The following is a 13,138-nucleotide window of genomic DNA, read 5'->3' as shown; positions in this document are numbered from 1 at the left end:
CAACCCAGTAGACATTAGGTTAGAGACAATTTCTGTTATTTCCACAAATACTTTTGTAGGTAAGAAGTAATGATTTTTCACACTGAGAATTCAGCTGAGCATAGCCAGCTGACTTGGACCACATCAAATAACATTTTAATATACAGATATGGTGCATATAGCACTTGGTACATTAGCTAGATCTAGTTTACAAAGTCAGCTGAGGAAAGTAAAATGAAAGTTATTTTAAACATGTGCAAGTGATAAAACTTTAGAAGCAAATATTGTTAAAATATTAACACTGATGGGCTTGTAGGTGGTTATTTTTTTCCACAGATTTTATACAATTCTATCCCATGTATAAGAACCACTGTATTTTTATAATCAGAAAAAAAAAACCCCAAATTTGCCTCCCCACCAGTATACGTAATGTATATTTGCACAAAGTTAGACAATGGATCATTTCAAGTAATACAACAAATACGTAAACTGATACCCAAAAGGTTAAATGACTTGTCTCACTCAAGTTCAAGGACTCACTGGAATTCCCATACTAGGGGTCTTTCTTTCAACACACTACCTTCTCACAAGAGCATAAGGGATAAAATCTTTGAAATTTTTTGGGGAACAACTTCAGAGGTGGTAACTGAAAGTAATAATGGGACTTCTCTGGTGGTCCAGTGGTTAAGACTGCATGCTCCCAATGCAGGGGACCAGGGTTCGATCCCTAGTCAGGGAACTAGATCCTGCATGCCACAACTAAAGATCCTGCGTGTTGCAACTAAGAGCCGGTGCAGCCAAATAAATACATAAATAAATATTAAAAAAAGAAAGTAATATTTCTGTGGTTTGTTAGGCTTTAATACCAACATTAATAATAAAAACAAGAAAAGTGTCATGATGGTCTTTTTAATCCAGGAATTAAAGTTATCTTTCTCAAGGAGGGGGGTATTACTTACTTGGTCATCAATATTACATTAAGCATATGCACAAGAAGTACACATACTTAAAGAAAATTCTAACTGGTACAGGAACTGTTATCAAAGATTACTTCAAAGTATATTCTAGCTATATACATATTTATGTTAGCTCTGCATACAGAGCAAATAATGGGAGAGGATGCAGTATTTTTGCTAAGTTCCTTCACTTTCTGTTCTCCCATCTCCAGTTCCAGTACTGGGGTTAAATGAAAGCCAAAGAGAAACACTTACATGTCACATGCTGAGCAGTGATGCGCGCGGTCAGGCTTAATCAGCTGACATCTTTCACAATATCTGACGGCTACATTTAAGAATTAAAAGGAAGTTGTTGAAGAATGTATGTTTAGAGTTGAGTTAATTTGACTATAAAATTTGCTTTCATTTCTTACAAACAACTTTAGGAAACTGACAACTAATAATTTTAAAATAATACCAAAGTTCATTGGAGAGCTTATGAAATCCACATGTCAGGAGGCAGAAGGGAACCTCAGAAATGTAGCTGGCCCAGCAATGTTCAGATGAATAAGGAGATCCAAGGAAATAAGGAACTGGTATAAAGTCAAACATGTAGTTTAGCGGCAAAACTCAGATACACTAAGACCTAAATCAAGTATTTTCTCCTACTGTACCACGATGTCTGTAGTAAAATATCAAAACGTTCTCAATTATCTCCCACCCCATCCCAGATAAATAGCAAAATTGCAAACATACTATTGCAAAAAACTCTAAACTTCTTCCCACTAAATTCTAATATATACAGTTTGTATCTTCATTCATTCAGAACATAATGAGCACCTACTAGGGGCCAGATATTGCTCTCGGCATAAATCCGCGCCTTCACGGAACTTACACTCTATTGAAAAAGACGGGGAGTAATAAGCAAGGCAAGGTAACAAAGTAAGTAGTATATTAGTGATAGGTGCTGACAGGAAAAATAAAGCAGGGAAGGGGAGTTGGGGTACTGTAATTTTAGAGTCATTTGAGAAAACTGAAACTGAAAGAAGGGAGCTGGTCAGTCACACAGATCTGTGGGGAAAGAGGAATCTGAGGAGAGGCAACAGGCCTCGGGTGGGAGGGTGTTCAGTGTGCAGGAACAGTGAGGGGCCGGTGTGCCTGGAGCAGAGAGGAAAGGAGGAGGGCACGAGGCAGGGTCAGAGAAGCTGGGTCAGGCAAGGCTTGTCCTCCCCACTCCGCTCAAGTACTCTGAGAGAAAAAAAGCCAACTGGAGGGGACTTCCTGGCGGTCCAGTGGTTAGGACTCCGTGCTCCCAACGCAGGGGTGCGGGTTCCATCCCTGGTCGGGGAACGAGGATCCTGCATGCCACACAGCACAGGCAAAAACAAAAAGCCAACTGAACGAAGAGCTCCACCAGAACCTGCAGAACATTCAGAGCCTCAGGTTCTGGTTTTTGAAATCTAAGTAAGTGACAAAATAGTTCTTTGAGATTTATGAGGGAAATGTCCCAAGACTTCACAAATCAATAATTCTTTCAAACCATTATTTTGGATGAATAGAGAATAATAAAATTACAGTGAGATGCTAACCTTTTTCCATATCATGGCCTCCAAAGCAAACAAATGCTTCTTGGCAACAAGACAAATTACTATGGGTCTTTCACTAGAGCTGAAACTTTCACAGATTTAGAGCATTTGACTAATAAATACTCTACGGGATCTACTGTAAGTGCGGTGGACTTCTTTTGGGGGTATCCGGCTGGTCTGTAGGCTGCTCTCTTTCCAGGAAATGATTTCAGACCCTTCTTCTACCTGGACTGTGTGAAGCCACCCACCTCCCGCTTCTGGTCCACGCTCTCGCCTACGAATCAGGGCTGAGGGGCAGTGAGCTGTATCTCAGGGGGTGGAAGTGAGTAACACGCGATGGCCACGCTTCGCCACGTGGATGGGGTAAGAAAGGGAAAATCACTTTAAGGGCAACAGTGTAGAAAGGGAGCAGATGCCAGGGGGCAGCAGGGACAGCTGCAGGAGCCCCTGTGGCTCCCGGTTCTCTGCTCCAGTTCTTCCTTGCAGTCCTGCCCTTGGGGCACAGGAAACACCCACCACTTTCTTACACCAGCCTGTATGTTATGCTAGTTTCTTTTGCGGGGAAGGGGGAGTTAAAAAGCTTAAGCTGTTGTCTGTTACTTGTGATCATTAGGGCTAACAAACACAGTAACAGCACAGAAAACAGGTTCAAATAAAAATTTAAATTAAACATACCCTCTAAAAAGTAGATGGACCACGTCATGTGTTAGTGTTTTTGGAAAAGAATTTGGCCGTATCTCTAAAAGCGTAAGGCATGCACACTCTCTGCCCGGGATCTCTGCCGCTAGAAAATTTATTCTATAGACACGCTCTCACCACAACATGGTTTCAATAACAAAACACTAGGAGTAACGAATTATGAAGATAGTTAAGCATTTTACGATACACTACGTAGACTTTAACAAGAATTCTCCATACAAAATAGACACATATCCTAAACTGGAAAAGTGCAAACATATTAAGTGGAAAAAAGCAAACTGCAGAATAGTTTGATATGCAGCATGTTTCATATCTCTGAGGGGGAGAAGAATATATGTATTTTTCTCTTTACACATCCCAATACAATGTATCCACCTTCAGACTTGAATTAACATATATAAGGGAGACACAAAGTGTTATTTTGAAGCAGTGTTAGAAGTTACACCTGCTAGAAGGCAAGCTACCCAGGTAACCAAATCTGTACTGGTTAATACCTATCCACTCTCATTGTTAAAATGTTAATTGATTGTATGTAAGTTTTGCAATATTCTGTTATATATAAAAAATTTCTGCAAGGATATACAAGAAGGGTGGCAACCTCTGGGGAGTAATGCCAGGGTGAGGGGCAGACACTTCTCATTTGGTATCCTTAAAAAATTTTTTTAAAATCATGTTCCTGTATTACTTTTATAATTTAAACCAAACTTCAAGATGAAAGGAATTTATACAAATACCCGCTTATTAAATGAATAAGCTATACCTTACGGAGGGCCTTCTGTAGTACCCTGGCTAGACTGGACACTAGGGAAGTGAAACCATACAAGGTAGAAAAAGCAGAGCAGGTATATAAAGGACCTGAGAGGTCTCCTAACTCAACCTCTCATTTTTTAGGTTAGAAACACCCCAAAACCTAAAGAGAAGAAAAGTAGTTTGCCCAAGATCATCCCCCTCCCTCTCTCTCTCTGAGCGGTCAGATGGGGACCAGAAGCCCAGGGTCTTACTTTCCTTTCCCTCCGCATCTCCTCCACTCAGAACTCTGCCACTGCTCTGAGATGAGATGAAACTAAACAGACTTTTCAAGAAGCCTTTTTAAGGGTCTTGATGACTGCGTAGATAGAAGAACTGAAGTAAAAGCAGCAGTCAAAGAAAACTGCGGTTTCCAGGAGGGGTGGCCAGAAGAATGATGCTGCCAATGACAGAAACAAGCTTGATGGTGGCGGGTGGAGGGAGGGGGGTTAGGTTGTTTTTCTTTCTTTCGTTCATTCATTCAACAAATATTCAGTCTCTACCCTGTGACAAACACGGCTTCATGCTGAGAATATAAAGTTGAACAAGACAGACTTCCCTCCTGCCCCCACGGTGTTAGGTTTTGCTTGACTTGAACTGGGATAACGGGTCACTCAGGTACAGCTACCCTTCGGAAGGTGGAGACACGAGAATGGAGCTCTAGCGGGCGCACGTGCCAAGCGGAGTGCCAAAGCCCCGACAAGGGTCTCCAAGGGCCCTGGGGGAGGGCAAGGCAGCCTCGTCCCTCTGAAGGCGCAGCCGCAGTCCACCCCTCTGCCTGACAACAGGGAAGGGTTTGGGCAGCAAGCGCAGGCTCGTGTGACAACATCCCTCAGTCTGCTAGTTCACAGTAAGAAAAGATAACTCAGTCTGAAAACTATTAAAGAAAACAAATCGTTTGAGACACAGTGAACCAACGATCACAATATCGTGGTGTCAGAATTCCATGGTTAAAAACAGCTGAAGGAACAGTACAAAAAGAATTGGGACAAGGCACGCTTGTAAAGTGGGGTTAAAAAAATGTAGGAGGAAGAATAAACATTCAAAGATGCAAAAACAACTACAATGGAAAAGCACAAAGAAGAAAGTTTTTCAAGCAGTTAGAATGACAAAAAGCCACCGAACTTGGTTAGGAAGAATGAAAGCCAGCTGCCTGGAATCTGCTGGGAAGGAAAAGAGGCCCAGGGTACAGACGACTTACGAGGGGACCTACAGTCAAAGGGAAGAGAAAATAGAATGGTAGTTGGAACACGTCAGAACCAAATTTTTGTTGTTGTTTTTAAGAGGAGATACACTTTGAAGTACACCTGAAAGCAGAGGGAAGAAATGGGTTGGAAATTATTAAGTGAAGAAGCAAGATTTTTAGGAGCAAACTGTGGGAGAAGGGAAGAAAAAGGTCAGCAATCTTTATGCAAGTTTAATAAAGGACAAGAATGCAGACCCCAAGAAGGAAGCGAGGTCCTGAGGGACAGCCAAGTGTGTGCAGGTGCAGGGCAGCCCCCGAGCCTGGAGGCAGCTGGGACTCTGCCGCCATGTTTCATACTGGTTCTCTCCTACTTACTAGCTTGTGACCTTGGGTCAGTAACTCACTTTCTGAAAGCCTCAATTTCCTCTTTTGTAAATGCAAATGATATCAAGCGCAAAGGACTATTGTGCAGATCAAAAAAAAAATCTGGAACATATCAAATTCCCAGTAAAGCAGTTATTATCGTTACAATAATATTATTATTTTTGATAAAACATAAAGTGAGCCTCTAGGATGGGAAAGATTAGCGAAGGGGAGAAAACTAGGGAGATCTTTCAAGTGTATAAGCAGCCATTACGGAGAACACCCAGGAACAGATTCACCCCACAAACGCCTCCTGGGGGCCTGGGGGGTGACGTACTGCTGTGTTACGGCCATGGACGGAGAGCCCAGGGCCAGAGCCTCAGGCCAGAGTCAAGGTGTGAGGAGCACAGACAACCAGCAGACAGTGAACTGAGATCTACAAGGTAAGAATGTGAGAAGTTCAGAGAAGATTTTAAAAATCTCTTCTTGTTTAAGTGAACAGAAATGGGTGAAGAAAGTTGGACAGTGAATTAAAACTTTAAAGTAGATTTAGGGAGGAGAAAATAATCATTCTAGGAAGAGAAAAAGACGTAAAAATAAAAGGTGGGGAAGGACAGAGTTTTAGCAGAGTTGACACAGGGAAATGGAGCAGGAGAAAGCTAAAGAGAGACATTGGTTGTATCCAGACTGCGGAGGGCAGAGGTTTACAAAGACTCATTTTGTTTCCTTAATAGATGAGATGTCCACGGGGTTCAGAAAAGCACAAAAGGAGCTCAGTGACAGTCCCCATGCCCCTCCATGAAGGCAGCTCCGCCACTTTCACTAATCTCTGGTCTAAGAAAGATCCACTTTCTATAACATGTGGTTCTTTAATTTCATTTTTTAAAGAATGCATGATATTATTTCTATAATAAGAAAAAAAGAAGAAAAACCCCCAATGTTCTTTGGGATTCTAAGCAGTAGAAATGCAGTATAAAATGGTGCTCAAGGGCAGGGACCCTGCAGTCAGAAGATAAGGTGTAAATCCCAGACCTTGCCACTCGGGGACTTCAGGGCCCTCCCTGTGTCTCACTTCTTCGTCTCTAATGTGGGGATAAGTGCTGCACTGTCTCAGAGGGGTGTAAATAATCACCATAAAGTGCTCAGCAAAATTCTGGTGCACTATTCAACAGACGAAGGGTATTTTTCAGAGTAGTGGAAAGCCATTAAAATTAATGAAAAGTAATAAAGCTTTAAGGGTAAAGTTTTTACATTAGCAGCTTTTAACTCTTTGGGGCATAGGTACTGCTCTGAAAATCAAAAGAATAGGCTACTTCAAAAAGTACCCAAAATTTTGTGTTTAATCTCACGGTTTCATTAATTCTCTGAAATCCTGGGACTTTGGGTTAAAAACACCCAGGGAATTTCCTGGCGGTCCAGTGGTTCAGACTCCGCGCTTCCACTGCAGGGCACACGGGTTCGCTCGCCTGTCAGGGAATTAAGATCCCGCATGCCCCGCAGCGCGGCCAAAAAAAAAAAAAATCTTATCTACATAACTGCAGCTACTAACAACTGTTGTAAACTAGACATTTTATAATTGAATATAAAAAGGGATTACTTTAAATTAGCTCTCGGACTTCCCTGGTGGCGCAGTGGTTAAGAATCTGCCTGCCATTGCAGGGGACACGGGTTCGAGCCCTGGTCAGGGAAGATCCCACATACCACGGAGCAACTAAGCCTGTGTGCCACAACTACTGAGCCTGCGCTCTAGAGCCCACAAGCCACAGTTACTGAGCCCACTCGCCACAACTACTGAAGCCCACATGCTGCAACTACTGAAGCCGGCGCGCGTAGAGCCCTTGCTCCGCAACAAGAGAAGCCACGGTAATGAGAAGCCCGCACACTGCAACGAAGAGTAACCCCTGCTCGCCGCAACTAGAGAAAGCCCGTGGGCAGCAACGAAGACCCAACGCAGCCAAAAATAAATAAACGTTAAAAATAAATAAATAAATAAGCTCTCATTTACTGAAAATTTATTATTGTACACTGAGATCTATACTAAGTGCTTGTCTCATTTATGTATACTTCCAGAGATTTAGAGACTATTATTCTCATTTTAAAATGAGGAAACCAGGGCTTAGAAAGTTTAAGTGACTCTCATTGCACTAGCAATGGAAAAGCTGGGGTTTGATCTGAAATCCATGTTTTCATTCTATACGGTAATATATTGGTTATGCAAAGGGATAGTATAGGCATACCTCGTTTTATTGTGCTTCACAGATACTGCGTTTTTTTGTTTTGTTTTTTTTTTTTTACAAATTGAAGGTCTGTGGCAACCCTGCATCGAGCAAGTCTACTGGTGCCATTTTCCCAGCAGCATTTGCTCACTTTGTGTCTCTGTGTCACATTCTGGTAATTCTCAAAATATTTCAAGCTTCATTATTATTTTATTTGTTATGATGATCTGTGATCAGTGATCTTTGATATTACTGCTATGATTTGCTGAAGGCTCAGATGATGGTTAGCATTTTTTAGCAATAATGTATTTTTAAATTAAGGTATGTACGTGTTTTTCTGACATAATGCTACTGCACACTCAATAGGCTACAGTACAGTGTAAACATAGCGGTTATATGCACCGGGAAACCAAAAAGTTCATGTGACTTGCTTTATTGTGATATTCACCTTATTGCACTGGTCTGGAACCGAACCTACAATATCTCCAAGGTGTGCCTATATGAAATGCATGAAAAATTTAAATGTCGGTCAAATATCCCCTCCTAAAATCTTGCACAAATTTAAAATTTTAAGTCAGAATGTGTACATAATTATACAAAGGTAAAGCTCCTTTTATTTCCCCTCAGAGTTGAGAAGCATAGGGGTTCTATAGGCAGAGCACCTTTTCACATACTACCTGTATGACTACTTGTATGACCTTCAACAAGTTACTTAACCTGTCTCCGTTCCCTCGTCTGTAAAATGGAGAGAGCAGTGTCTCCCTCGCAGGCTGGTGTGAAGTTTAAATGAGTCTATATGTGTAAAGAACTTGGGGTCAGAATAACTGTTAGCTATCACCATTATCTGGTATTTGCATGAATTAGTGAGATGTATAATACATAATTTAAAACAATTTCCTATACTTAAATGACCAGTCTGGCCGCTCACAGGTCCATCCCTATCAGTAAGGCTCTGCCCCTGAGAAAAGGAAGCTGCTGCAATCACAAACGTCAAGGGGGCCAGTGGAACAGACACGGCTTCGGAACCAGACAAACCTGACTTCAAATTCTGGCTCTCTGAATACTAGCTTTATAACCTTGAACAAGCTTCTTCCCCTTGATGTCTTTTATTTCTCCCCATTCTAAGTTAGCACATTCTTGATTTTTTAAAAGATTACTCAGTGATGACACAAAATATTCAAATGCAAACCAGGATTTCCAAATGATGGTTTACTAAAAATTATACATGAAATTTTTACCCATGAAGATTGAGTTGGGAAAAAAAAAGAAATGCAGAAAAAAGAGATCCACATTAAAGTGAGCCCCTTAAAAAATCTATATCAGGGGACTTCCCTGGTGGCGCAGTGGTTAAGAATCCACCTGCCAATGCAGGGGACAACGGTTTGAGCCCTGGTCCGGGAAGATCCCACATGCCGCGGAGCAGCTAAGCCCCGTGAGCCACAACTACTGAGCCCACGTGCCACAACCAATGAGCCCACGTGCCTAGAGCCTATGCTCCACAACAAGAGAAGCCACCGCAATGAGAAGCCTGTGCACCGCAACAAAGAGTTGCCACTCGCTGCAACTAGAGAAAGCCCGTGCGCATCAACGAAGACCCAACGCAGCCATAAATAAATAAATTCATTTAAAAAATCTATATCAACATATGTACATACCTGTCATCTGAAATACCATGTAAGATACACAACACATGAAAATCCTGTTCCCACAGATGTTATTTGTGGCAACCACAATATCCACTTAATAGTCAAATCATGCAAATATATCTTGGCAAAAATTACCATATTTTAAAAATTCTTTGGGAAGAAAAGCTGAAGATTTGTTTTTCTTACTCTTTGAAGCTGATGTGGTATAGATAGGTAAGTCCCTTGCTGCTCTTCTCAAAATTTCTTGCTGTCTTTCTTGGCTGAATTCCTTTTCGTAACGTTCCTTTTCAGAATTGGACAAGCAGAACTATAAAAGGAGAAATAACTATTAATTCTTTTTAATCCCATGACTATTAACTATCAGGCTCAGAAAAACAAAGTTTTATCCAGAACAGAAAAAACAAAAATATTTCCTTCTATAAAGGCAAAACTTGTCTTCGAATTTGTTTAGGAAGCTAAATCAAGCACATTTTAACAAAACCACATACCTTTGACAGACTGAGAAATATTTGTCCTCCATACTAATGATGGCAAAGAACATGAACTAAATCTTTTCTGCATTTTTGTTTTTTACAGAGAAGATTAACTTTCCCCATCAAAAAGGGCTTAATATATATTTTCTGTTAGTAAAAATTCTGGTGTTTGAAAGTTAGTGTCAAGAGATATGGAAGGATGTCCAAAGAGTCACTTGCTTTGTGTAACAGGCTAAATCACAGGCATGGGGCCCTACTATTTTCTGGCCAAATTTCTCAATAAGGACAACAAGTCCTTCTTTTACTACTTTGTTTTTGCTTTTAAAAAGCTAATCATCAGGGTGCTTTCTCCAGAATTATTAAGGATTGCCAAGGTAAGCACAATCTCCTTTTCTCAAGGAGAGATTCCTTTATAGAGTTGTTTCCAGTTTCCACTTCTGAAGTTCTAATTCCCGTGTGTGGGCAGCCTACTTCTTTAAATAGCATTTTCCTACAAAGGACTTGTTCAGTTGCTCTTCTTTTCATGTCATCCCAGCATCTCCAGGACCTCAGTTTTATGCCTCTATTTTATGTAACCAAGAGTTTTTTTTCAGTTTCTATTGGTCTTTATTTCACAGATTTTTTTAAAAAACAAAAAAACGGCCTAGACATGTCCTTGATCATAGTTCATACTCTAACAATACTGTTCCTCAATTTTTATTTACTTACAGGGTTTTGCTTGAAAAGGTCTAAGGAGTCATGACTAAAACTTTATCTTTTAAAATTTGAGTATTTTGGTCTACCTGCGAACTCAAGTACCAAGGCTTCCACACTCTCAATGCCTCATTGTCAATAATGGCACTGCCTTCTTGATGCAGCCTCTTCTGTTACAAACGGGGCGATAGTGCGGCACAGGCAGGATTAAGAGCTCTGGGGTGAGGAAACTGTGACCCCAAGCAGCTCAGGGAATTTTCTAAGGCTGCAGCGTTACTGGCAGAGCTGATATAAAAACACAAGTCTCTTGAGTTCTACGCTAGTATGTTTCCCTCTGTGTTGCTAATGTGAAATACGTGTTCTTTCTTTTTACAGACTTGTGACTCTAACCTGACCAAAACACGATGGCTTAAGAAGTAGAAGAGTCCATTTAGATTACCTAGCCTAGCTCCCACAACTAAATCTTGATGGCACACAAGAAATCCCCAATTTACTTATAAAGGACAAGAAGTAACATGGACATATGAACAGGACAGAAAAAAATCAGAAAAAATTACACACAATCTTAAAGTGGAGACTCTGGAGGTCACTTATCTAAACTCCCAGGCAGGCTGGAATCTTCAGACATTTCTGAGATCCACCCCCTCGAATACTTTCAGGTACAAAAATACTTTCCTACTTTGTAAGACGGCCCATTCTCTTTTAAGAGAACTGTAACTTGCTAGAAAGTTCTTCCCTGACATGATGCATCTCTGAAACATTCAAAACAGAGAATAAAAATCATATGGTATAACGTTAAATATATATTTGGAAAAAAAGATGCTCTAATCAAATTTTACAGTTTCCTTGTAAAATCTGAACAGAATTTTCCTGGGCTGAACTGTTTCTAGCCAGGCCTCAAAATCATTACTTTTCCGTAAGAACTATGGTTATAAATTATGAAAAGCTTAAACCAAAGGAAAATCTCAAGAGACACCAGGATTTTCGATGAGGAATGGAACAAAACAAAACTTAAAATGAACCAGATTTTTGAAATTATTCCTGTCTATTTTTCATTAAATACTACTGAACAGAATTCAAACTATGAAATGCCATTATCTTAAATTTAGTGTTCGAATGGTTCAATTTAAGTATCTGTTACACACCAATTAAGAGCTTGGCACTGTCCCAGGTACCAGGGATCCAAAGATGAATAAAAATGCAGCCTTTGCCTTCAGAAACACATTCCTATAGTTCAGTACGAATGTTAACCATGTAAACAAAGAATTACAAATCAGCAATTCTTTGCAAGGTGTGATCAAAGCTCCCTCAGGAGGGGTGAGGGCTGTCAATGAAAGTTTCTTGGAAGAAGTGGTACCTAAACGGGGTTTAGAAAGATAAACAGGAATCGTCCAGGAAGACAAAGCAGGAAAGAAAATTTTGGCAAAAGAAGCGGCATATGGAAAACACAAAGAGGTGAAAATAGTATATTCAGGGCAACACACTACTTGAATACAGAGTTCCAGGAAGAAGCAATGGACATGAAGTAAGACTTCAGCTCGTGAAGGGTCTGTGTACCAGGCAAATGACCAGCCCACTGGCAACCTCTGCAGGAATGCCAGAGAAGCGACGGAACCATATTTTCTTTTTAGAAAGATGACACTTAGTGATGGAAGATGCCTACCAGCTTTTCTTATGCTGCTTCCTCCTTACCATTCATTCATTCAAGTATTTAGCAATCTATTATATACTAGGTCTGATTCTAGGCAATGAAGATACAGCAGTAAATAACAAAGAGCCTTCCTTCAAAAAGCTTATCCTTTAGTGGAAGAGATAACTTATACAGGTCTCAGCTTTAATACCACTTCTTCAGAGATTTCTTTGATCACACTATCTAAAATAGCTTTTTTCCTAATAGCTTTTATTGTTATGCTCTGCCACATCATCGCGTTCTTTTTCTACATGTATCACGATTTATAACATTTCATGTTTGTCTTGTTCTTTTTCCTCCCAGAGGCCACCACAGTCTGACAAAGAGCAGATGCTCAGTAAATACTTGCTGCCTGAAAGAATGAAAAAAAAAATGCTTACCTTTATAACTTAACTTCCCTAAAAATGTTTTTGCTTTTTAGACCCAACCAATCCCCCTAGATCCAAGCCCGAAGTGTTGCTCAAGCCTCTACATTTAGAGTCCTTTTAATGCGGTCATGAACACCTATCTCACAACTATGCAATTTCTTATCAAGAGCTACTCAGGCAGCCCAGAGTAAGCTTATTCAGAAAGATAATCTTACATTCCTGTTCCTGGCTGTCACTGCAGCCTAGCTTAGCTGGCCCTTCATGATTGAATAATCAATCCATTCAATACTTACTGATGCCCACTATGTACCAGATAGTGGGAGAGGGATATAGTGGAGAACACGACAGAAATGATCCCTGCCCTTAAACAACCGACAACTTAATAAGGTGATGCATACAGGTAAGCAGGCAATTACAATACTAGATGACAAGGTCCATGACAGGGAAGGTAGATCGTGCCACAGAAGGGCCACTGGACACAGGCTGTCAGTTACACTTACAGTTACACTTACAGGAAT

At 40.6% G+C, this 13,138-nt stretch overlaps 1 protein-coding gene across 4 annotated transcripts in view; it reads right to left on the bottom strand.

Moving 5' to 3' along the window:
- The window catches only part of ZDHHC20 (zinc finger DHHC-type palmitoyltransferase 20), a 72,002-nt gene that overhangs the window by 25,282 nt on the left and 33,582 nt on the right, over positions 1-13,138 (bottom strand). For all 4 annotated transcript variants that reach the window (XM_061171175.1, XM_061171172.1, XM_061171173.1 and 1 more), the window contains exons 4-5: positions 9,583-9,703; positions 1,191-1,260 (exon numbers count right to left, since the gene is read on the bottom strand). In XM_061171175.1, the coding sequence (XP_061027158.1) occupies positions 1,191-1,260; positions 9,583-9,703 (191 nt within the window). The remainder of the gene's footprint in view (positions 1-1,190; positions 1,261-9,582; positions 9,704-13,138) is intronic.

Source organism: Eubalaena glacialis, chromosome 16 (assembly GCF_028564815.1).
Source record: "Eubalaena glacialis isolate mEubGla1 chromosome 16, mEubGla1.1.hap2.+ XY, whole genome shotgun sequence".
NCBI classification, from domain to species: domain Eukaryota; kingdom Metazoa; phylum Chordata; class Mammalia; order Artiodactyla; family Balaenidae; genus Eubalaena; species Eubalaena glacialis.
This window is presented reverse-complemented; position numbering and strand designations above follow the sequence as displayed.